At 38.8% G+C, this 27,253-nt stretch overlaps 1 protein-coding gene across 1 annotated transcript; it reads right to left on the bottom strand.

The window, feature by feature from the left end:
* Positions 1-1,966: 1,966 nt before the first annotated feature.
* mblac1 (metallo-beta-lactamase domain containing 1) lies at positions 1,967-25,482 on the bottom strand. Its single transcript, XM_076289108.1, has 2 exons — positions 24,940-25,482; positions 1,967-2,790 (listed from the first exon to the last, which is right to left on the bottom strand). Exons 1-2 carry the CDS (start codon positions 25,366-25,368, stop codon positions 2,542-2,544), a joined length of 678 nt encoding a protein of 225 aa, XP_076145223.1. The 5' UTR covers positions 25,369-25,482; the 3' UTR covers positions 1,967-2,541.
* Positions 25,483-27,253: the final 1,771 nt, after the last annotated feature.

The following is a 27,253-nucleotide window of genomic DNA, read 5'->3' as shown; positions in this document are numbered from 1 at the left end:
ATATGTGCACTGTGGGATGTGGTTAGTTTTATCTGCATATTGTAGAAACCTTGCTTGTTCCCACCCAAACTGTTATCCACAAAATTATACTCTGGCTAGATCTTATATATATTGTGTGCCATAAACAATGACATAAATGTCATAGTTTGCTTCATGGCTCGCTCATTCTTATACAATTATAGTTTAGTAACTACATTATTATTAGTAGTAGTAGTATTTTACTATATATAACATTTTAAGAACTGTATCCACTATGCTGTCCACAGTCAGTACTTTGAATGCTGGCTACACTTTCTTTTTTTATTTTCAATCTTAGTACCGCTGAGTGTGTATCTGCTGTTTTATCCTAACTGACAATGTGTATGAATTTATCTGCACCTGCCTGCGCCACACAGTTTCCTTCCTGTTAAAGGGAGTTTTTCTTTGCCACCGTTGCCATAGTGCTTGCTGTAGGGCAGGGGTCTTCAACAGCAGGTGTTCGGCCCACTGATGACCCCTGATTACGCTTTCAATAACATAGTTTCAATATGGGAATCACTATATTTTTATTCAGCAGTGGTGAAGCTTTGGGGCACTGACCTTGTGTATAATGATGAAGTGTAAACAGTTCTGTTTGAGTGAATTCCTTTGCGTCACTAACAGAATGTGTTGAAAGGTTGAATATAGTTAATCAATAATTATTACCATCAATACCATTCACCATTGACTTTATAAAAACGTCAGTGGAAAAATGTTGTAATAGACACCCATTAATCTGCACCTTGACACTATCCCTGGAAAACTTCCGTCCAAAGTGTAGTATAATACTGTGTAGTGTACTGTCACACTATTTTATGTACCGTCATGTCATAAAATTATGAATTACTTCATCAGGAGGCACTGGATAGTAGAACATAATAATTAACTACACAAAGCAGCTATATCACTCTAGCAGACCTGGGCTTCTTTTGGTGTTTTGCATATTTATTTGATAATATGGTCAACAGGACCCTTGTGTGGGCATTCTTAATTACTCTCCATATACATGCAGTCTGTGAAATTATTCAATGTTCATGTCATAAATAAAACGTGTTCCATTCTTGTCAGCAAAGAATCAGTGATAAGGACTAATCTTTAGACACCCCCACCACACCCATTGTTTCACCATGACAATTAGAACAAAAGCAAAGTGCAAGGGCCGCACATCCAAAGATTTTCTTAGGTGCTCGATCAAAACTAAACTTTTAAATATAAAAATCAAAAGAAAGATCTCACACTGTTCGCTGCTGCCATACAATTTAATATGCAACGTTTCGATCAGAGATCTTCATCATTTTATGGGAGCATCGAACAGTGTGCAGGTCTTTTTGATTTTTATCTTCACCATGACTACACCTGATCACAATCATGTGTAACTACATACAAACATATGCATACAAAGACTTATTTATTACACAAATAAATAAAATCAGCTTATCTGCATCTACCAAAAAACTAAACTTTGTTTTAACAAATGGTACTGCTGACAGTGTGTCAGTATGACTGTATGCCAACAGTGCTGTATTTCAGTGAAGGGTAATGTACTATGTGCTTAGTTAGTGAGAATCATTTTATGTCATGTGATGTCATCCACATCAATGAGGTTTTACTGCATATTATGACTGTGTTTACTACTCCGTACCACTTCCCACCTGTTACCTGTGTACTTTTGTAAATCTTTCCTTGATTATTATTTAGGCGTGTACCAAAAGGTACATAGGATTTCTATATATATATATATATATATATATATATATATATATATATATATATATATATATATATATATACACACACATTTCTATATACTTAAGTTTGGTAGTGTGAAGCACCTATTTTAAACAGAGCCTTTTCCTGATAGGTCAGACAGAAGCTACCACATCACACAATAGTTTATGAATATGACCTGATGGACAGATGGCCAGAGACAAAAATAGACAGTGACACAGACAGAGACAGAGAGTACTTTATTGATCCCCAAGAAGGAAACGTCAGTCATTATATTTTACCAACTTGACTTTATTACTTTACAATATTCATCTTTCTTTATGGGTCATTCTATTTAGTAGAAAGGTAACCACAGGTTAAAACAAAGGTCTAAATTCCACACCAAAGTATGGAGATTTGGATCCTGCATTTGAGACTAAATGTGGCAAGCAACTGCATTTTAGAAGTATCTAATTCACTTAAATAAAACTAATCAAGGTTGTCACTGGATTCCTGTGCTGCTTACACATGTGTAATAAATTAAGTGTAGGTTAGAAAAAACACTGTACTCACATAACCAATGTTTATGTCAAGAGTGTTGTGCTGTTAAAGGATTTCCTTTTTTTTAATTTGACCAAGTGTTCCTATCCGTAACACAGAAGAGCGTAGTGCACATCCTGGATGGCTGGTGGGAATATGTTCTCCTCTGCACGTGGCCATGTTCCATCAAACTTAATCTGAAGATGATACAAAATATAGGATAAAAGCATACCTGTTGCTTCAGGTGGGTCACACCCTAGCTAAACACGAGCCATATCAGTTGGTGGAGTCCCTATGCACTTTGAACCGGGGTCCGTGTCCAGGGATGATAACATCAGCAGTCTGTAATGCCGCCTTTCGGTTAATCTCCTGAACCTCAGGGTTCTCGCTCAGCGCTCGCCAGGAGTCCTCATCATCACAGCACTCAAACAAGTCCCCAGCAACCAACACAACGCCCACGGAGGTGTCCTTTACCAGCACGCTCACATCCCGTCCGGTGTGACCCGGTGTGGGAACGATCGACACCTGTTGGAGAGGGAGAGAGAGAGAGAGAGAGAGAGAGAGAGAGAGAGAGAGAGAGAGAGACAGAGTTAGACACTCTGATATGCAAGAGACACTATATAACTGATAGAATATACAGTGCCAGAGACCATAACTACTTTTTCAGATTAACAACCATTAGTAGCAATTCATGTGCAGCAGATGTATACATAGGTTATTAATTGCAGGCAGGCAGATAGGTAGTTTAACAGCCACATGACAGAGGCTGGTGAAACTTGGTGTCAGTAAGGTGTGTTCGGTCATTCCATATCAAATCTCCCAATTTGAGCAATATTTCACATTTATTTCACCTTCTAAGAATAAAAATCACGTGTGTCCTTTTCCAGACTGGGAAAATTCCAAATATTATGTATGCCTGCCTCTTATTTGAACCCAATCATTTATGATCAATTAGGCCATGTTTATCCAGTAATCAACTGTGCTATATATATTAAAGTGTAAATATTTTAATGTGCTTGAATTTTAAAAATTACCCATTTTCCTCTCATTTCAGCATGTGGACACTTATGTGGACATATATTTTCAAGGAAGATCTAATTGATAATATTACAACAAATATGACACCAGTGAAAAATAATCAGAGCATCTTCTCTTAATATCCACTGCCGTTCAAATGTTTTGGGTCCAATTTCCATTCCACTCATAGAATATCAGCTGAGATCAGTTGCATTGTTTTTAAATCAGGGCAGCAGTTTTCAGATTACAGTATGTGCTTACACAATTGCAAAAGGGTTCTCCAATGTTTTCTCAGTCAGCCTTTTAAAATAATATCAGGTTAGTAAACAGAATGTGCCTTTGGAACATTGGATGAATGGTTGCTGGTAATGGGCAATGTAGATATTGCATTAAAGATCAGCCATTTCTTTTTACAACAGTCATTTACAACATTAATGATGAAAACAAAGAACATTTCTAAGTGACTCCAAACTTTTGAACGGTAGTGTATATTAATGTTCTATAAGGGCTGTATGATGTATTGAGTTTTTAATGTCTCGTAATGAGATAGTACCATTTATATTGATGTGGCGTGATTTCGTGTTAAGTAACAAGTTCCTTCCTTGAAGCAATCACACTCCACATATAAAACTGCGCCCCCTACTCTCCCCACGTGTTTGTACACAAGCCTGGCCTTACTCACTTCGAAATTCTCCTGGGAGACACAGCAACCCACTTCACCAAAGAAGACATGGTTTGTGAAAACAAGAAAAATGACTCAGATTTAGAAGATCAGATGAGCAAAACCATGCATGTACTATGTAGAGAATGTCATGAACAGTTTGCATCAAAAAGCAGAAGCAGTCTTACACAAAGTTTGGGATCAACTGCCTTTTTAGCAAAATGATTCATTTCAGGATCTTGCACATTGTCACTTTTTTTCAATTACCGGTATATGAAATTCTATCTATTGCAGAACATCTATTTCCAACATTCCGTAAGAACTGTGCAACTCTAAAGTTTACAAATCTGTAGGAGTCAAAAGGTAAAAACAACATGGAATCATTTTGGGGTGCAAAAAGAGTGACATTGAGAAACTTGTTAATGTAATTATTTGATGTCATTTTTTTTTCTTTAAATACAGTTTTGTTTTTACTAATGTTGTACCAATTCTCCACAAATAATGGGCATGAATATGTTATGGATAAAACCATAGACTGTATGGTTGCATAATTGTATGGGCATTTAGTGTACAAAGTGGCAATGTTGTACCATAGAGACATATTATAGGTATAACAATCAAAAATAACTGTGTGCATTTATCTATGAATGCATGTACAACATTAGCACTTACATTGAGCTGTTTGTACCCCCAATTAGGGCCCTATATAAAATCAGCGGGCCTACAAACAAACTTTTAATGGTCAAGTCATAGCCTACTAACAATGTGTTTGTCTTCCATACATTGACTAGTAGAACGTATTTGTCTTCCATCCAAAGTTTTGTCCGGCTAGGAATGATAATTTGTAAAATAATAATGCCCAAACATGGCTTCTAGGCCTACACAGAGCTTGCACTTAACAAACTGGTGTAACATTTTTTCACCCCTGTAATATTGTCGGTCATCCTGTCTCTCTCTCATGCATGTTTGCATGTTTGCTGCGGTGAGAGGGACGTGGGAAGAGTGGGGCTGTAACTAACTATATATGCATAATATCGAAACGGAAATCGCGACACTCATATCCACAAACCTGTGTCGCAGTGTGAGAAGGCAGTATTGCGACACACCCCTTTAAGTGTTTCCAGTAGCACATGCACTCTGTCAATCACACATCTCCCACTGGTAGCCTATGTTACCTGCAACTTTGTCATATAGAAGTACCCTAAACTCTCTCTCTCTCTCTAATTTGTTTAAAACTCTTGCATTCAAGTTGACTGATCATATTCTCAATACCAATGTATTTTAAGACCCAAAAGGGCCAAGGAGAACAAGTATTACCTTGAAACTTAAACACACGTGGGAAAACTGAATAGTCCAACCAGTCGTAGACAATGATAAGCTAGCCAACTAGGCTAGGCCTACTTTGTTTACAATATGTCTAGGCTTCAACCAGAGCTGCTGACAGCTGAGGCTGTAATAATAGTAGGCCTACCAAGGCTATAATCTGCATAATGTGTGCCATCATGAATATCAGACATTCAGTATTTTAAGTTTATTTTAAGTTTACATCAGTTGTTTTTATATCAATATCCTTTTAATATGATATAATATTGTTTATTATTATATACAACCCCAAAACAGAAAAAGTTGGGACGTTGTGTAAAATGTGAATAAAAACAGAATGTAAAAATCTGCAAATCTCTTAAACTCATATTTAGTTGCAAAAAGGACACAGACAACATATCAAATGTTGAAAAATACATTACATTTGAATATTTCATGGAAAATATATGTTCATTTTGAATTTGATTTAAACAGCTGCGGATGGCTGTCGCAAATCCCTCGAACAGGTGGTCAATCAGAGATTTCAAACGAACGAGGGAACATGTCGCAATGCAACAGCGCTGTTTTCCCTTGATGAAAGTGAAACCACGAGTTTTCCCACATCTCAACATTGGCCAAAGTTTTCAGAAATAATCTTTCAGTGATACAACCTCATTAAATGATATGAAAAAAATCCATATGGGGTCTTAAAAGCCATGTATCCTTCTAGCCACAGCGTTTTTGTTTCAAACATAATCCTAATAGTAGGGGGGCCTATGTGTCTAATTTGGGGGCTTGTGGGATTCGCATGTTAATTTTTGCAGAGTATTATATCTTTGTTCTAGGGGTTCTTAAAAGTAGAAAAAAACATGTCTCCATTTTTTTTGAAGGTTTTGAAGGACCCAAATCAAAGGTCAAATTCAGAAAAGGTCAAATTTGGTGTTTTGTCCATAAACCTCACATTGCTGGTATTATAGCATAGGGTTTGGTGCCAAAAAGCAAAGATATTCTACAAGGTAGTGTGCAAAAGTGGACCCCATAAATAATACAACATTATAAAAAATGTTTAGCATGATAATTGATTTCTTTAAAAAGAAATTGTCCGCTTAAAAAAATAATACTTCAATATCAATTCATGCCTATTAGTGTGCTTGAGTGTAGGCCTAGCCTGCTCTGCCAGTTCTTGTCTACACCCATTCAGAGCACAAAGTGCAGAGATCTCTGTTAATAGACTTTTACATAGCTAGTATCAGTCTGTAAGGCCTTCAGTAGCCTATGTAAGTGTGAAGAAAAGAATTTCGACTCGACCGACTCGACTCTCGACTGTGTGAATTGCTATTTGGATATGGTTATATATTATATTTTATCAATGTGAATGTAGTCTCCTTTATATAAGTGTATGATTAGTAACCTGTAGACTGAATAGACGCCAATATCATGTTTACTTATTATGACAGCCTAATGCGGCCTGATACACAGCCAAGTATTCTGATAGGGTGGAAGCTTGTACTTATTTATATATATAAAAAAAGTATATTATATAAATGTTTTGTACATGCTTTTTGTAGATATTATGACGTTGTGTATATATGTATATAAATGTTTTGTAAATCTATGTAATTATAGCCTATCACTCTGATGGGTCATGTGACCTTTTGTACTTCTTTAAATATGGCGACAGTCTGATATTCAAGTCTGATGAAGAGCGTATAAGCTCGAAATGTTACACCCGGGTGAATAAGTCAATAAAAATTCCTGATGGGAGCAAGTGTGCGGACAATCCACCTTTTTTCCTTAAGAAAAGAAAGGGTAAAAGGATCAGATAGACAAACAGACAGGTGAGTGTTTGGTGAGGCTATGTATCCAGTGGCAGATATGTGTGGACTGGTGAATGACCCATCACTAGAGACATATGCCAAATTTCTTGTTTTTGTCCATGAGAGAGTATGGAGATTGGTGATCACAGATCAGCCAACGATTACAATGTTACAGTGCAGTTATTTTACAACAGTACAAAGCAGTTTGGTACAGGAACTGCTACAAATCCACCTGGAACAGTGAGCATCTGCAGCATGCTAAGATTCACTACTAATCATGTGAAGCAGGCAGGAAAGGCAGAAAAGACGTGGTAGACCATCTTCTGAACCTGCAGCAACACCTCCAACTGCATCAAGTCCATCTAGAGGGACTTTGTACACTTGTTCAGCAGCAGCTGCTGCCAGCATAAGTGCTTCTTCTGTCAGAAGCAGACAAAAGAGCGTCTTCATGAGGTCTCTTTCAATGCAGGCAACCAACCAAGAGATATTAGTAATATTTTGAAGTCAATGACTTTTAACAGGTTGCCAGTGTAGAGATGCTAGGATGGGGGAAATATGTTCATATTTTTTGTGTGTGTTAGCAGCTGCATTTTGTATAAGCTGTAAGCTCTTTAGACAGGTATTATTACAGCCAGCGTAATAGCATTGCAATAGTCTATCCTTGAGGTGACAAAAGCATGGATTAATTTCTCGGCATCTGGTAAGGATAAGGACTTCCTTGTCTTTGAAATGTTCCTTAAATGGTAAAATGAAGTTTTGGTGATCTGTTTTATGTGATTATTTAGTGCTAGGTCCTGGTCAATTATAACTCCTAGGCATAGTTCGAATTACAGGGGGTACTGGGGGGTACTATACCCCCAAAGAGACAGAAATATCAGTTTTGGGGATAATTTTTCTGATATTGTGAAAAAATATCATTACAGTTGGCTACAATACAAGTCAACTCCTATTTTCACTAGGAAAAGTTTAATGTAAAGCGATTTCAGACACCCCTATTATGGACCGTACCAGTTTTAACCACCGTGGCGCTAGAAGCCAAAGAGATAGAGAACGACTTCAACTTCTCAAGCAAGTGTCAACGACGTTGAATGACAAAACGCTAGATTCCTCCAGTAGCCTAAATTCGGTTTGCTGCTGACGTGCATGGGTAAATGTAAGTTGCTAGTAGACGTCTAGCTTGTTGAAAATGTGCTATTTTACAACCTTCATGTATTAACGTGTTTTGTTCTTTCATAGCTCATGTCACGTCTTCATACATTTAATTGGCTACTATACCTGCTACTTACTTACCCACTGAGGCTAGTAAAGTGGACCTGGTTAGTTAGCAAGATAATTCTCTATTTAAAGGAACCATATGTAAGAAAAATATTTCAATTAATCATGAAATGGCCCTGATATGTCACTAGACATTAAGAAATCATGTTCATTTCAAATACTTATATCACTGACAACAGTAGTCTGGCCAGGATATTGTCATTTAAAAAGTGAAGTTGCAGCCCTCAACTGATGTTGATGTTGTGTTTTGTCATGTCATGTTGTGTTTTGGCCTGATGCGCCACCCTCCACCTATCTACTAATCACGAAGTCAGTAGTGTTTCGCCATCAGGGTTGGCAACCTCGAGTCAGGGGGTAGGGGGAGGGGATACACCACTCTTCAGTATTTTGAAAGTGATTGCAGTACCAGTTTTGGCCACAATCTTACATATGGTTCCTTTAAATCATTTACTATTTTACATTGTGGTGAGGTAAAATCGATTGTCATTTCCAAGGAGAAGAACTCCAGTCCATAACCTAGGTGTCCATTGATTCTCATTTTATCTTGAATAAATTATTGTGCCCTTTTGAAATTAGTTTGGCACAGATCCTGTGTTGTTTTTATTATGCACAAGAGGGTCTGATGTAGCTAAGCCTACATAACATTAGTGAAACCTGTGGAAACATAAAGAGCCAAGTAGCCTAGGCTAAATAGTACATGCTAGTATTTGAATTTGTTTTTAATTGGTTAGTAGGCCTATTGTTTTTACATTCTGGTTATCGGATTCTTGTAGGTTACTGCTCTGTAGTTCTTATGTGGTAGTATGTTTTTTCATAGTAGGCTATATGCTCCTTAATCACATTAAAGATTGCTTAGGTTTCACATATCTCTAGGCAATTGTGTTGATTTGACACCGACTACCATAAGACTATAATGGAAAATTGGTTTCTGTTTATACAGTAGGCTAGGCTATATTAGAGGGTTGGATCTTACCTCCAGGTTTTATGAAATCTAAAAATAAACCAAATCAATATGTCATGAAATAAGCAATAGGCTTCTTGTAAAGGTAGTACTTTTACTAGTAATTAGAATGGTATTTCAGTGCACTTAACTTCTAACTTTTGAGAGTTGATCAAAACAGTTCTCTTTTGGATATAATAACAATGAGATATTCTGTAGCCAACTGATTATCAGTTTGTCGCATGTTTACACCTTGTATGTGTGTTGCACACACATGTTGCACTTGGCGATCACGATGGGGATTGATATGGACCATGATGGTCATAGAATTGGTCATACCTTGAATTTCCCCTGGGGATCAATAAAGTATCTATCTATCTATCTAGAAGAAGTGAAGGAGCAGTACCCCCCAATTATGGTGGGGTAATTTGCACTCTGCTCCTAGGTTTTTAACACTTGTGGATGAGGTCAGTAGAAGATCACTATATGTAGCCTGTGATGTGGATAGGATATCCCTCATATTTTTAGAACCTAAAACCTTGACTTCTGTTTTATCTGAGTTCAAAAGCAGGAAATTATTCTTCATCCATGTCTTTATATCTCTTATACATGTGTCAAGTGGTTAATTCATCAGGTTTAATGGAGAGGTATAGTTGTGTATCATCTGCTAAACAACAGGGGCCCCAGTGCTGAGCCTTGAGGCACTCCATATTTTACCATAATCTGGGTAGATGGTTTATTATGTACCTGTACAAATTGTTGACGGTTAGGAAGGTATGATCTAAACCAAGCGAGTGATGAGTCTGATGCCTATCAAATTTTCAAGTAGTAGGTCATGGTCTATGGTGTCAAAGGCAGCGCTGAGGTCCAGAAGGACCAGTATTGATACAAGGCTAGGTTTTTTGAGGGAGGACTTAACCCTTAGAACCCGATTGACGCAAAGTGCGTCAAAAAACACACCCTTTCTTCTCTGTTACATTGCTCCGACACTGTTCATCGCAGCGAGATTAAATCTTTATTGCACGACAGAGCAGAAGTGGGGCTTTCCAACGAGACTACACACTTGTCTGTACGATCAAGTATGAAAATTAAAAAAAATCATGAAATTAAATCAAATTGCATCATATTTACAGTCTATACTTCTCTGCGTTCACTGCACACACATTACTCTAGTTTGAATAACTCGCGAACCCGTGATCGCATCGATATGGCAAGCATATCAGATGAAAGAGGGGGCACAGGGCTATCCATTGGTACCATGTTTATCGATCCTTCTGGCTTATAAAACCAGACGAAGTGACTGCAAAATAATAACGTCATGTACACAAACCAACGCAGCACACTCATTACTCTCGTTTGAATTACTCGCGGACCCGTGATCGCATAGATATGCCACGCATTTCAGATGAAAGAGGAGACTCGGAGCTATCATTTGATACCAAGTACATCCTTCTGGGTTATAAAACAGACGAAGTGACAGCAAAATAATAACTTCATATAGCTGGACTTACCCCACGTTTTTGTCTGTTCTTGTGGCAAAGCATGTTTATAATCCAATGCTATCATGTGTTTCTCTATGGCAAAGCATGTTCATATTCCGGTTTTGAGATCCTAGCAAATTCCTGCATGGCATCCAATTCAAGGCTCACATTGCATCCCAATTTGTTCAACAAATAAACACCTTTTTTGCCTTTACTTTGTTCATGGCAATGCAGTAAAAAGTTGAGAATTATTATGACTGCATACACACAGGCACGCAGGCTAACACAGGTCAGATCAGTTCGTGTCACCGATATGGAGCGCAGAAAGGTCATTTTTCATCACTAAATAAAAAATGGCATTTATTTCCGTAAATCACACAGCAAATATTTCTGTAAATTGCTCAGCCCCAGAGTATCCCTCCAACATGGCAATTATATTGCCCGATTCAGGACAGTCTGCCCTACACACACATGAAATGCATGTAGAGCTGTGAGCTTGCTGTGGTGAGATACATGTTGAAATATAAGAATTTTTATAATACACTTTTTATATTTTAATTCTTTAAACATCAAAATAAAATCAATGCTAGTATTAATACATGAAATGATGGCAGATCTGAATAGCCTAGACTCTCCTGAAAAAAACAATATATAATATATGTGTGTGGCACTTACAATGACCAGAATAAATCCTTATGAATAAAGGTAGTGAAAATGCCCTAAAAACAGCTTAGGGTTCTAAGGGTTAATAACAGATGTCTTAAACGACTGTGGTACATGCCCTGATAGCATTGAATTATTTATAATCAAGAGCAAAACATTATCCAGGAAGGGGAGAGCAGTCTTAAGAAGGTGTGTAGGAATAGGGTCTAGACTAGTTGTAGATTTTGATGAGGAAATTGTGGAGGTGAGATCTAATATGTTGTGTATATGTAAATGAATTAAATGTTGTTTGAGGTCTCATCTGTGATTCTGTTATGTTTTTGCTATCTTTCAGCAATGGAGTATGTGTATTTGGTGAAACTGATTGGTTATTGATCTTATCTCTAATTGTTTGACATACAATCATAATACTGACATACAATCATACTGTTGAAAATAACTGTTTTGTGAACTTTATTCAACATAGCCAGTGATTTAGGCGAAATTTATGGTGTTAATTACAGTGAAATATCCAATTTAAAAAAAATAGGGTTGAAACAGGTAAAAAAACATAAGAGACATAATTTTTCTCCATGTTCAATGACCTCTAAAGACAGTCCAACCACTCTCCAAAAATGTACATTTCAAACCCACAGAAACCATATAGGCCCCCTGACTAATCAAAGCGTGCTCAGATGACGTGATAGACCAGGCGCTGTTGCTTACCTGTCCATCATCGTAAAACCTGATTTGATTGGTCCACCCGATATAAGGCGAGCATACTTCCACCACAATGGAACAATGCCAGACCGAACTTCCCGACCTCAAATGTTGTGGGCAGGACTAAGTTCGGAATGGCACCCAGGCTAGGGAAGAATATTGAATATTTTAGGAAAACAATGCCAAAATGAATTCTGCACATATTTAAATAGTAATAGTATAGAGGAAGAGTCCAGGTGATAAGATGGCCTGTCTGCAGTCCAGATTTGTCAAATTAGGTCCATAATGAAAAACATGACTAAGGGCGGGTTGCACCAACATGGTTTAAATTAATCCTAGTTTAGGCCTAAACTAGGTTTAGTAAATCTAGGTTTAAATAAGAGTTTAAATTAACCAGAGACTCGTTGCACATCTAAATTTTAACCCTGGATTAGTTAAACCAGTTTAAACAAAGATTAACAAAAGATTAATTTATATTCATTGTCCGCCATGATGGATTCTGACAAGATGTAAACAAATCGCGATGTTAAATGGCCCCAAATGGACCAAAATTATAGCCTATCTGTAAACCAATCGTATTATGTGCACTCTGAATCTGTTGCTTGTACTCTGTATTTAAATTTAAAGAAGAAGAAAAAGTAAATTAATTGCAGTACAAACTACAAAGAGTGTGTCAAACTTCCTCTGCAACCCTGTATGCAACTCGAAAAGTCTTCAGTCATGAGATTATGTGCATTGTAAGCTAACCAAAGTGTCAAGAGGCCTGCCACATCGCTAAAATTATGGTCAAATGTGACAAATGAGAGAAGGCTTTGAGAAACTGCAAAAATCTGTTTACCAGTTGCACTGTTGCAACTACTTTGCTCTAAACACTGAGAGCAAACAGAACTTTAGACACTGGCTCACAAAACTGACCAACCAATATATTGTCCGGCAGAACACGCAACCGGATACAGGAGATTCATTGAAGACTTGGGTGACGAAAACTGCGTGTCCCCAAAATATAGGTATCCCAAGCTCACACTGGAGAACGTACAGCTGAAGCCCTGCAGGATGCGAGATGACAGTAAGCTCGACAGAAAGGGGCTGGACTCCAGACAGAGGATACCAGGGTTGCATTTGAGGTCAGCTGCATCTTGATAATCTCTCAAAAATGTATTGATTTTATTTCATAATTGTATTTTTTTATTTGTTTTCTTTACATATGTATGGGGTTTTGGCCTTATATTGTATTGCTTCAAATATCTAATTGTTTATTTTACTTTGAAAATGTATTACTTCTACTATGTTTGCTGCCTTTGTACAGCACTATGTAACTTGTTTTTAAGCGCTATATAAATAAAGATGATTATTATTCTTATTTGAGAATGCACAAATCTGTACAGCTGTTTTCAGACTTTTGACTGGTGATAAGGAAAGTGCCTGGATGTACCACTACTAGTGGATTTGACTTACAATTGACCATTTAGTCTACTCAAAAACACTGAGTTACTGTCACCATTCAACCTACAAATACTGAGCCTATATTTGTGCTACATTACCTTCCAATACATCCCCAAGCTAAATATGATCCAGTGCAATTATTATAGTTCTTGTTAATTTTTAGTTAGTCTTTACAAGTGTACAGCTTTATCTTTATTTATTTAAAAGTTTTAGTTGATTTTATTTAGTTTTAGCGATTATTAATTTATTATTTTCACTACTGTTCCAGTAAAAAAAAAACAGTGTATGGCAGCCATCCTTGATCAGAATTACACAAATGTCACTTTTTTCCCAATTATATGAAATTTTGTTGCACAACATCTATTACCAACATTCCATTAGAACTGTGCAACTCTAAAGTTTACAAATATGTAGGAGTCAAAAGGCAAAAACAATATGGAATCATTTTGGGTTGCAAAAAGAGTGACATTGAGAAACTTGTTCTTGTAATTATTTGATGTCATTATTTTTCTTTAAATACAGTTTTATTAATGTTGTACCAATATTTCAAGTCTCAACAAATAATGGGCATGAATAAGTTAGGGATAAACCATAGACTGTATGGATAAAAAAAGGGGAGGTTGCATAATTGTATGGGCATTTAGTGTACAAAGTGGCAATGTTGTACCAGAGACATATTAACTGTGTGCATTTATCTATGAATGAATGTACAACATTAGCACTTTGTACACCATTAGCACTTTGTACACCAAATGACTATACATTGAGCTGTTTGTCCCCCCAATCAGGGCCCTATATAAAATCAGCAGGCCTACAAACAAACTTTTAATTGCCAAGTCATAGCCTACTATAAGAACTTTTTCGTCTTCCATCCAAAGTGTGGTCCGGCTAGGAATGATCATTTTTAAAATAATAATGCCCAAACTTCTAGGTAATAACACTCTTAAAGTCAAGGCAATATTGATAAAAAACACAGTGTATGGCAGCCATCCTTGATTAGAATTGGGCTACACAAAGCTTGCACATAACAAACTGATATAAAAAAAAACATATTCTGCATGTTTGCTGTGGTGAGAGGGATGTGAGAAGAGTAGGGCTGTAACTATATGCGTCCCAAAATCGATATCTCGACACTCATATTCACGAACCTGTGTCGCGGTGTGAGAAGGCAGTATTGCGACACACCCCTTCCAGTGTTTCCGGTAGCACTTTGCAGCTTAGGCGCCCGCCTAAGCAACACACGTCTGCCGCCGGTAGCCTGTTGTCCAAAAAAAAAAAAAAAAAAAATTCCATAGCTCTATGCGTGCAACTTTACCATATCCTCCTGAGATCCAACCCATAGACGTGTGTCCTCTGCAGTGGACATAGGTTGTAGATGCATACCCCTTTGAGTTATTCTATTAATTCCTGTGGTCTTTTAAATATGACATCCTGGGCTTTCTAATGATATTCTATGTGATTGGCTGTGATTAATTGAGAAGCTGCTAAAATCTAGCCTGGCTAATGCCAGACCTCATCTCATTGAGATGGGGTCTGGGAACTACACATTCATTTTCTCGTATTTGAGACGTGGTTTACGAATGCCCACAGCAGTTTATTGGGCGCTACAAATGTCTATCAAATGCATCTGTAAGTAGCTCATAGCCGCTTCGGTGTGTCGCATAGACATAGTCATCGTCTTGCTGTCCCCCCTCGTTTCTGTGATTGGTTCCTTTGTTGAGGTGAAAATCGGGTCTATGAAATCCAGGCTGCCTAGCAGCACGAATAAAATCACGCACAAGGCGGCATGGGGAAACCCAGGCTAGCTAAAATCTGTTTACCAGTTGCCCGGTTGCAACTACTTTGCAAGAGAAGCTCTGAACACACTGGGCAGACAGAACCATACACACTGGCAGTGGAGGTGCCAGAGATTCTTTTCTGGGGGAGCTCTGCCCATCGCATCACTTTTGCCCATCGTATCAGCGTCTCCGAAGTGGAGCTACTTGGATCCGCTGGAGACCCCAAACTCATTTTGCTCCGCAGCCGTATCGGACGAATGTGGATGGTGTGTCCGTAGTGTGTGGCAGAACCATCTGAAAGAGCTGACATACAAGGCCATGTTTCTTTCCCTGATTCGTTGTGCTTGTTTCACGTGATGATGGCCATGCTGCTTTTCGAGAAGTAGGCCTTATTCATTTGACAGCCATACAGTGAATGGCAACGGATTTATAGCCTATGCAACTTAAAGAAGATAGTAGTTATTATATAGCCTACTGTAACTGTGTGACAAATAAATCCCTCTTGATCATCACAGAAACACTGTGTAGACTATGTTCTATAATGTCCATCACATGAGGTAATTTTGTTTGTTTGTCATTCGTTGACAAAACTACCTGCCATTATATTGGGAATTCCTTTACGTAAGTAGCTGGAGTAGGTCTATTCCACTACAATAGCGATCAATAGGCTCATGTTCAATGCAATCAACACATCAAAGAAAAACGTATCTAAATGTCTAAGTTGATTTCGTTATTGTATGTTATTTATACAATGACTAATATTAAAAAAAAGGTTGAAAAGGATGTGGCCATGTGAAAAGGATGTGGGCATGACGATAGCCTATTGCTGGAAACAGTTGCTGTGGACATGCCTACAATGCTAAAGGGGCCATATTATGCAAAACTCACTTTTTCTGTGCTTTTGTACTTCCATTTGGGACTGATGCTTCTACAAACACTCCAGGTGCGAAACAAAACTGTGCGTTGAGTTTTTGTGGGTTAGTTGAGAAACGTTGATGTCAGAAAGTATGCGCTTCTGTGAGCTAGTCAGAAATCTCCCTTATTGAGATGTCACAATAAGGGAAATTTGAATGTTACTACCCCCAGACCCATATAGAGCGCTGACTACCCACCCCCATCTGAAAATTCCCACCCAGTAGGTTAGGAACACCCGTAAAATATTTTTGTTCAATTCCAGTTTTCATTTTTTTCCACCTTTGATTTTTTTTTAAAGTGATGGCACTCTCAAAAATTAAACTCACTGTTTTTAGCATTAGGCACATTCTTGGAAGCCATGTTTGAGCATTAGCTAAGTAGGCATGGTCCTATGGACAAATTCCTTGAGCAGACTCCTGGATTCCCTTCTGAATCCCACTATTAGTGACTGTGTTTTCCTGTACTTCAGCAGTAAAAAGTAGCAATCAAATCTGCCTTTTGCTGTTTGAACTTTTTAATTAAATTCTGGCTTGACACTGACTGGCTGTATCAAGATGTTGTACCCTACAAGATGTGCAAGACTAGGCTACCTTAAAATAAATAATTCTTTCACACAAACATACCACTTGGAGGTGCAAATAATATCAGAATTTTGGTTGATATGACCATCAGTTAACTTTGAAACAGGCACTTTACTTTGGATAGACATCATAGGAGTGATTAATGTAAAAAAATATAGACTGGAGTAATTCAACATTTGACACCTCCGATAAGTTTAGTGTTCTATAGCCTGTTATAGTTACCAAATTGATAGCCAAGGAGCCAGAAGTGAACGCACGATGGCTATAAAAACTGCGCTTTCATTATCTATCTATCTATAAATTACAGGAACGTCTGTTGATTGCAAACTTGACAGGTGCCTTGCTACGGGCACGAGTAAGTGCAGTGCAAAGTTTGGCGTTGTTTGGATAAGAAATGCAAAAGATATCGTTAAATATTAGTGATGCACCGATATATCGGCAGGCTATCAGTATTGGCCGATATAGGGCTTTTTTGCTGCAATCGGCCATCTGCGAAACGGCAGATATTAGTGGCCGATATTTTCAAATATGCCTGCAACGACTAAATCGCTGATAACCGTTGCCAACCTATTCTAAGAGTGAAGATCTGAACACTTTCCATAGGAGTAGCAGAGGTTAGGAGATTAAAGTTCTTTTCTTCTCTCTCCAGGGCCTACATTTCACTGCGGGATTGAGGGTATTGTGCATAATAATGCAAGAAATTCCCGCATACACTTTACAGCCTGTCTAATCATGTTCATTTTATCATGAAGTGGCGAGAATGCGGGGCTATTGACCAGATGGATGAACTACCGAGTTGAATTGAACATAGCCTCTCATGCAGACGCAGGCACACACACACAGAGAACCACTTTGCACTTAAGTAAATAGGCTACAACCATGACAAACTTTTACATCTGGAGAGAGCTCCTTGCTAACTATCCCGCTAGCTCAGGTCACGTCTGTCAGTAGTGCTCACTAAAATTATTATTGAACATTGCAAGACGCTTATCTCTTCTATAATCCCATAAAGATTTTCTTCGATTGTTAGTTTTTTGAACATTTATTTTAATGACATAGAAAACATAATGAATTGCATCCACATATCCTTATGCACTATGCGCAACTTTTATTCACTAGCCTAAAACCATGACACTGAAGGCTAATTACGCTCATGTATTTCTTAAAGTGACAGGCACTCATTTACACCTACACATCACCAATGTGCTCTTAATTAGACCTACACACCACATTAAAGATATGCCTAAGTGTAATAGTTTAAAAATCAATAAGTATAACATGTATACTCTTTGATCCTGTAAGGGAAATTTAGTCTATGTATTTATCCCAATCTGTGTATTAGTGAAACACACTCAGCACACAGTGAACACACCGTGAGGTGAAGCACACACTAATCCCGGCGCAGTAAACTGCCTGCAACAACAGCGGCGCTCGGGGAGCAGTGAGGGGGCACTTCAGCCATGCCTACTGGTCGGGGTTCGAACTGCCAACCCTCTGGTTACAAGTCTGAAGCGCTAACCAGTAGGCAAAGGCTAGCAGAGAGTCTGGCCTAGATCCATAGGCAAACGTTTATTTCCGGGTGGGAGGGCACAGTTTTAGGTTTAAAATCATTGGAGTTCCTTTGAACTGCTTTGAACCAATCACTAACAACCGGCGTTTCATCATACAGAGAAGTTTCTCTGCATCACGCCCATAACAAGCAAGCGTACATCTTATCAGCAAACAGTCACACGTTTCATCTAACTCTCGCCAAAATGCATCATATGGTGTTTTGTGAATGTATCCAAGTCAAACTTTCATATAAGTACGTCCAAAGCGCCACTTTTAAGCTTGTATGCGTTGTCGTTTTCGGGTCAAATTACCTTTTGAATGGGAACCCTATAGGGCCACTACTTTTTTGATACAATCGCGTCAAAATCGCTATTTTTCAAACACTAAGAAGGCTCGACACAACATGAAACTTTGATCAAAGTATCATCAGTGTCTCTACACATGAACTCGAGCATTGAGAACATTGTTGGTGTACACAGAGTTTACTAAAAGAACGGCAATGAACTCTTCACTTGTTTTTTCTGCTCGCTGCCATCTTGCAAGGAAGGATTTTTATTAAACTATGTGTACACGAACAATGTTCTCAATGCTCGAGTTCATGTGTAGAGACACTGATGCTTTGATCAAAGTTTCATGTGATGTCGAGCCTTCTTAGTGTTTGAAAAATAGCGATTTTGACGCGACCATGTAGCCTACTAAACTAAAGTTTGACTTTACATTCGTATTTCAAGTGACACAATTAAGGTATGACAAAGCTGATGATATAACATCCTACTCGACTGTGACTGTGTGTTCGTGACACTCCTGTTAATAGGCTAAATTAGAAAGAGCTAAAATAACTCACACCAACCTTATTTGCGCCTTTTATTCACATTTGCTCAAAGATTTCATAAGCCCTTTTAGCTCCCTACGTTGATGTATTCCAAGCGGTCTGCTTTGGGGGCGGGGACGTGGTAATTAAAAGACCATGCCTGGGTAGCGTAATCGCTCTCAGGGACGCCCTCTGTTCGCTGGTTGGGTCGGCTGCCCAACTACCGAAGTAAACGAGGGCGAATCAACCTAGTTGAGTACTGTAGGGAAAAGAAATCGAGCAGAAGTACGTAGGCAGGCAGAGGCCAGGCTAGGCCAAGGCTGCCCCCAATATGAAGTATTCAAATGATTAAATATGTTAAGCTACTAGTAATTATGCATATTATAAAATTCTACACCTTATTAACTAAATACACTTTATATGAATTTCAAAATATATGAAATAGAAACATATAACACAAGCCATCATTTTCCGTGTGTGTTTGTGTGTATGTGGAGAGTCAAGCAGAATCTAGGATGGCCACTGATGTGAATGATCACACTTGACTACAGCATATTCAATATTACTGATGACCCCCCCCCCCCCCCAATTGTGTAAATTCCCCCTACATGAAGAACCAAATGGGGAATTCCCCCCATTTTGAAAAATGAATTTTAAGCCCTGCTCTATCTTCTAAATTACTTATTGAAAAAAAATAAAATGTATTTTGAATACTTTTTTGCCAGCAAAGGTGTATAAAAAATGTTGCTGCTGCTCCCGAAGGGATTTTTTACACAACGTTTCGACCAATGTTGGTCTTCGTCAGGTGTGCCACGTTGGTGTGTGTGCCTGCATGTACGTTTTGTGTGTGTGTGTGTGTGTGTGTGTGTGTGTGTTTGTGTGTGTGTGTATGTAGGTGTGTTTGCATGTGTGTTTATGTGTTTGTGTGTGTCGTGTGTGTGCATGTATGTGTGTGTGCATGTGTAGTGTGCTATTCAACTACTTTACCAATAACCTAGCCCATCTGTTACAATAATGCATACAGATCTGGTTCCTTCCTTCAAAATACTGTAGGGGACTAGTGAATCACCATCATTTAACTATGTTAACAAACATTAAATGTAAAGTATATATATTTAACAGGAGTTAAAAGGGGTAGGGTGGGGTGAGGAGGGTTAATGTAACAACAACATATTACAGTTATAGCACTTTTCTTGACACTCAAAGTGCTTCACAGGAGAGGCGGAATCACCACCAATGTGTAGCACCCATCTGACTGATGCACAACAGCCATTATGTGCCAGAATGTTCACCACACACTAGTTTCAGGTGGAGAGAGAAGGAGTGAATGAACCAATTACACACTGGGAGGATGATTACAAGGCCAAATTGAATTAACCAGGTTGGGAATTTAGCCAGCATATCAGGGAACCACCTACTCTTTGCGATAAGTGCCATGGGATCTTTAACAACCATGAGTCAAGACCTCAATGTAACATTCATGCAAAGTAAAACATCTCCTGCAGTACAGTGTCCCTGTCACTGCAATAGGGCATTGGGATTGATATTTGTTTGGTGGCTTTTGGCCACAGGGAAGAGTGCCACCTACTGGCCAGCTACCAACACCACTTCCAGCAGGAACCTACTCTTCCAAGGAGGTCTCTTATCCAAATACTAACTAAGCCTGCTTAGCTTCAGTAATTCAGCAGTCAGGGTATCTGCTGGTCTGGCTGCTGGCTAAAAACAAAAGGTGAAAGGCATATATGATTCTAACTGTCTCACTGAATTGCATTATGCAGACTCAATTCTCTCTGGTATCTGCTAGACATCAAGTACCAAAACATGATTAGTTCATAGATTTCACATGTAAAATACATTTTATATAACCCAACCCCATCTTGCCTGTTCATAATTCGGAGAAATTCTTGAATTGTGTGCATGTGTGCGTGTACGTGTTTATGTGTATGTATGTGTGTGTGTGTGTGTGTGTGTGTGTGTGTGTCTGTGTGTGTGTGTGCGTGCATGTGCTTATGTGTGTGCCTGTGTGTGCGCGTGCATGTGCTTGTGTGTGTGCCTGTGTGTGCGTCTGTGTGTGTGTGTGCATGTGCATGCATGCGTACATATGTCTACTGTGTGTGTATGTGTCATACGTATGACTACTGTGAATGTATGTGTGTGCGTGTGTATCTGTTTATGCACATGTGTGCATATGGAATGGGTTAACATGGCCCCTGGAGGCAAACATTTGTATCCTAGGCCCTACCGTTCTCAAGATATTCACAGAAAACTCTGTTGGTGTAGTCACTAAATGTACACATAAATGAATTTATTGTATGGCTCTCCATGAATAAAAGTCCACAAAACTTGACATGCATTCAGAGGGTTTCATAATGATCCTACACTTTCAATTTCGTGCATTTTTGACCATGTCAGCCAGAGATATTGTGATTTCAACACCTCATTTTTGCTTTTTCATTTTTACCTAGGTGGCGCTATACATGAAATTAATGGTGATGGGATGGGTTGACATGGCCCTTTAAGACCAACATACAAAAAAGGTGGTCCTCCTAGGCCCTACGGTTCAAGATATTCACAGAAAACTGTGTCCGGCCACCTACAGGCCACTTGGTGTACAGTAATATAAATTTATTTATTGTATGGCCCCCCATGAACGGAATTCAAAAAAACTTGGCGTGCATTCAGAGGGTGTCATAATGATCCTACACTTCCAATTTTGTGCAGTTTTGACCATGTCAGGTCAGAGATACCTGCGAGATAACAGAGATACCTGCAAAAAACTCTGACTAAACCTATATGACCTGCGCGGCAGTCATAATAAGGGGCCTTTTGGCAGAATTGAATCCATGAGTAAAAAGTTAAGCGAGCACAAGATGTGTGATGTGTGGGTGATTATCATGTCTGACCTCAACAATAAAAACTGTGCTTGCATTAAAATGAGTCAGCGGATTTTGTAAATGCGGTTTGCTTTCATTAAAATGAGTCAGCGGACTTTGCAACAACCCGCCAACAAACACATGCAGTGGCTATTCAAAACAATGTAAAACATGATGTGCAAGGGTTGCCAAACATTCTGTAAAATTCAGAATCGTCCCGCATTTGAAAGGAAAAAGATGTTGTTTCGTATTAAAACTGCTAAGGAACGCATTTTGTTCTGTGTCATTGATAATCAACTCAGTGCAAGTCCATGACAGATAGGCCTATAATAAGTTAGACTCTAGACTATGAACGAAGAATGCATGATTCGTACGAGATACAGGGAAACCTTGCTGCTGTCATTTATCCCTCTCGGTTTGTCTGTCATCACAACAGAGAATGCACTTTTCGTTTGAGCCACTGTGAGTCACGTAGGCTATTGCGTGAGATGACATCTTGCTCGGAGTTTTACAATGCATCTGTGCAAGATAAACAAATAGGCTAGCCTAGCCTACTTTGCTGAGACAGAAAAAAAGCCAGAGATAATATAAGCCTTCACCAAATTCAGAGCTGTGCTTCTAGAGCTGCTTGTGATGTTCAGATAAGATATTTTTTAGAAGATATTTTTTCTGTGATATCTGCCAGATCAGTTTTATACATTTCATAGTTGTTTAAATAGAATATGATTCTTGTTTTGCCCTGGATAGAAAATGAGTAGGCTATCTACATTAATTCAATACGGAGCCCTGGAGGCGTCATTGCAATTTTTCTTTTTTTGTATATTGTGAGTGTCCACTCATTTGACCAAATTGTGCACTCATTTTACTAAATTATGATCTCATTTTACTAGATTGTACATAGAATGTAGTATCTTATGCACTCCTTTTAGTAATTAGTGCACTCATTTTAGTAAATAGTGCACTCATTTTAGTGTGTTCAGTTGACACAATTTAGTAAACGGGCCCACAATTTTGTAAAATTATGCACTATTTAGTAAAACAAGCACACATGATCTTGAAATACATCTTGCAATACAAACACACACACAGCCTATATCAATACCCCCCCCCCCTATTAAGGTGAAGGTGAAGACCCCCCCCCCCCCCCACACACACACACACACACACACACTACCCACCCCGTTCCATATTTTCATATCAGAAAGTATCACTTAGCCCAAGCTACTTTGGACAGTCTTTAGACTTTGAATAAACAAACAACAATTCCGACTGCAAGGTCCCGAATTTAAGGACATTTCAGAATGCCACACATGGAAGCATGATCAGCTACAGACAACGAGAGGCAGATGGAGTGTGATGTCACTTATAGGCTACCAAAGACCAGTTTGAGTCACATTGCTGCAAATGTCATATGATGATCAAGTCATCAAGTTTTTCAATAGGCTAAACATATAGTCTTAATTCAAAGCTATAAGCTTTAGGCCTACTGTGTATGTCATTTTGATCAGCTACTGACGAGTGGCACATCGAGTCATTTACAGGCTACCAGAATTTCTTTTCACATCGTTGCAAATTTCATGTGATGAAGCATCATAATAGGCCAGGGGTTTTCAACTGATTGTGAACCAGGGACCACCATTCTGACTAATTACGTAACCCCAGGACCACCAGTAAATAAAAATATTGATTCCCACATTGCAACTACATTACTCAATCCATGGTCAGAGACCACCAGCAGTGTCCTCACGGACCACAAGTGGGCCGCGGGCCACTGATTGAAAACCCCTGCAATTGGCTAAACATATGGCCTTGACTCAAAACAGCTGTTAGGCTTATGTCATTTTGATCTGTAAGAAATGTCACATGCAGACATGCCTAAATTCTGCTCACTGCACATTTATTATATTATAATATAGTATTCAGTATTCATTATTATTGAATGTTTATAGCTGGAATTCTGTATTCCCCATCATCCTATTTTTTTAAAGCAGGCCTACCTGCGGGCATGTAATTGGGCTACAGGTTTTCTACAGGAATAGCATGTTTGAAAACCTGTAGCCCAATTGAACTAAACACGACAAAATACTTTTATAACCCTTGAGTCAGCTCCTTACTATGTGATCTCAATGGCGATGCAACGTTTGATGCACCTCCTCCAACAGCATGGCATACCTGGTTACCGCCCAAAAATGCCTGTATGTTTGTGTGAAAGTAAGCCTAGGCCACAAGTTTCTTGGACAGAAAAAAAGCTCCTTTAAACTGAGGCTATTTGCAGGGTTGAACTTAAAGGAACCATATGTAAGATTGTGCCCAAAACTGGTACTGTAATCACTTTCAAATTACTGTAGAGCGGTGTATCCCCTCCCCCCTGACTTGAGGTTGCCAACTCGGATGCCAAAACACTACTGACTTTGTGATTAGTAGATAGGTGGAGGGTGGCGCATCAGGCCAAAACACAACATGACATGACAAAACACAACATCAACATCAGTTGAGGGCTGCAACTTCACTTTTTAAATGTCAATATCCTGGCCGGACTACTGTTGTCAGTGATATAAGTATTTGAAATGAACATGATTTCTTAATGTCTAGTGACATACCAGGGCCATTTTATGATTAATTGAAATACAATGCTTACATATGGTTCCTTTAATGTCTGATTGCTTTAATGTGGCATTATATCAAGTAGAATGTCATGAAACCATACTTACACAAATATTTATTTTTCATGAAACAAACTTTAAGAGACCATGATTTGACTGCCATGGGGCCAAGACAAGTTAAACCATCATGCAATCTGATTCCTACCAGTACTACTAGTCTTGCATAAATATTTTAGCCGCCTGGGCTCTGTGAGGCCTACTTACATGATCATCGATGAGATATGGCTGGCCGTCTGCCAGCTCGTTTGGAAGATACAGATCCCCTTGACTTATATCACATCCTACAACAATAAGTGCATCTGGAAACAGCCCTAGGTTACCCACGTGGTCTGAGTGGCCATGGGTCCCGACTACTATATTGATGTCATCAGGTTTTAGTCCCGTTTTCTCCAGCTGAGCAAGGAGGAAATCGCGATCCCATGGTCCACCTGTATCTACCAGAATATTCTTTGGTCCGACCAAGAGAGATATTGTTCCGTCTGCACGCGTACAACCATCTGCTTGTGACACACAATAACCCTCCTTCAGCACTGAGATACTGTAAGGCTGGCCAGGTATGTCCGAGCCGACATCAGCAATTACGCTTTTTCTTACGCTACAGCTTGAGGATACTACTTTGCCAGTCAGATCCATTTAGATAAGCACAAAAATAGTATTGGCCAGACACGAGTCATTGCACAGGACTAACAGTTAACTGACTACACTAGCCTACGCTAAAGTTCATTACCAACTCTCTTCCGTTTCACTTCTTCTGCGTTTGCTTTCATGTGTTACATTCACCAGAGGCATTCACTGTCCCTTACTGCCATCTACTGAGGATCACCATGTAGCAAATGTTGGAAGGAAAAAACATATGTGTCTGGTCTGAACCATATGTGGCCTGAACTGACCACACTAAATTATCTTTCACTTGCCTCATTGTTCCAATTGTCCTCTTTATAATTCAGAAATGTATTTAAATAATTCAACTTTCAAGCTTTATTCCCAAGCACCACAGTTATGGGACAAAAAACTATTTTTTTTAATGAATTACAATGCAGTATAATAATATGTTCATGTCCAAACTATTGCATTTCTGCAGTAAAGTGCAGCACTATACTTACAACCGGACCCGCGTCACACAGAGCAGGTTGTTTGCGCCATGCCTTTGAGGGGAAAACATTCCCTCAGAACAAGCCAAAGTGAACCGGTAGACATGCCGAAAAGTTGCAGGTGGGTTAGGCTACAGCTTTGCTGGCAAATAAATATTAGCCTAGTTATTAAATATTTATGAAATTATAATATCGTTCATTAGTCTTCAAAAGACAAACCACTAACGTTACACCAAAAATGAATCAGACCAAAGAAAACAGAAATCTAGGCTAACACTTAACGGCTATGACAGAAATGATCATATCTCGGAATTATCTAACTAACATACTTTACATCTGAGCCTGTGAGTCAACTACACTACATTAAAATTCAAATATGAAGGCAAAAATACAGGAAAACAATTTAGTTACTTACCTGGAGACTCGATGAGATAGGCTACGAGTAAATGTCCGGGTATGACTGAGTGGGGTTGTAGTACCACTTCGTACTCGGGAGACTGAAGGGACATGTTTTTATATTAATTGAATTAAGCTTTTGTAGGTATCTTTCACGGTCAACGACCGGCAAAGTGGTTATGTATTGAGTGGTCATATTGATTTGTGGTATTTTTTGTTATTATTTACTCCTGCGATTTCTGTACGAATTACGTTTATTGACCCTAATTTGCGTTGGAGTTAATGAGAGGGGTTGTTTGTTTTCCCCCCGAAAGGGGCGGGAACGTTTGTCACGAGTCAAGTTCCCGGATGTGCCGGTCTAACGTATGTAGCCTGGTTAAAAACCAAAATGAGATTTAGATGGGCGTGGCCAGGCTAAGCACAATGTGGTGCAATGCAGAATTTTTTCATGTCCATAATAATGCATTTCATGCAGTTTTAACACTAAAAGTAGTGCAGCTATTTTTGTATTGGCCAGCCACTTGTATTTATGGTTGGCCTATACAGCCTGAAGGCAGTTGCTAAAATCATATGTGGTTGAGATAAGAGATGATAACAGGCTTATCCAGGCCAACAACCATCTTAATTAGAAAATCATGCATGTTTTTTGGTGTATTTAAATGAAAATTCAAATTTGAATCTGAAATTTAAAATGTTGAAACATTATTCTATGTCCAACCTGCGCTGTGTTGTGACCTCGGATCAGGAGTCGAGCGTGCTGAAAACCAAGCGAAAAGCTCAGCCTGCTAGCTTTCTTGCTGGCAGCACTGCTCTTGAGGCACAGCTATGCTGACTGGCATCCGTTGCATGCCATGCATGACCAAATATAACACAAGAAAGAAAAGAATCGAGAAGTGTGTGGACTCCTTTTTAAAGTATTGCTTAGAAAAATACTGTCGTCACCTTGGCACCGAAGTGCTCAGATTTGCTGTTATCACTTTAAGTCTATTTGGATCCGCTCATTGCCCATTATTGCTACACAAACTCAAATC

The sequence above is a fragment of the Alosa pseudoharengus genome, unplaced genomic scaffold (assembly GCF_046254945.1).
Source record: "Alosa pseudoharengus isolate Yale_2024_CS ecotype anadromous, Long Island Sound unplaced genomic scaffold, YU_APseudo_1.1 YU_APseudo_1.1_scf_17, whole genome shotgun sequence".
Lineage (NCBI taxonomy): Eukaryota > Metazoa > Chordata > Actinopteri > Clupeiformes > Clupeidae > Alosa > Alosa pseudoharengus.
This window is presented reverse-complemented; position numbering and strand designations above follow the sequence as displayed.

What these genes read in the sequence shown, in the direction of transcription:
- mblac1 (XM_076289108.1), bottom strand. Translation starts at nt 25,368, where the DNA reads ATGGATCTGACTGGCAAAGTAGTATCCTCAAGCTGTAGCGTAAGAAAA. An exon ending in CATATCTCATCGATGATCAT is followed by an intron (nt 2,791 to 24,939) that starts GTAAGTAGGCCT and finishes CCTCTCCAACAG; the next exon opens with GTGTCGATCGTTCCCACACC.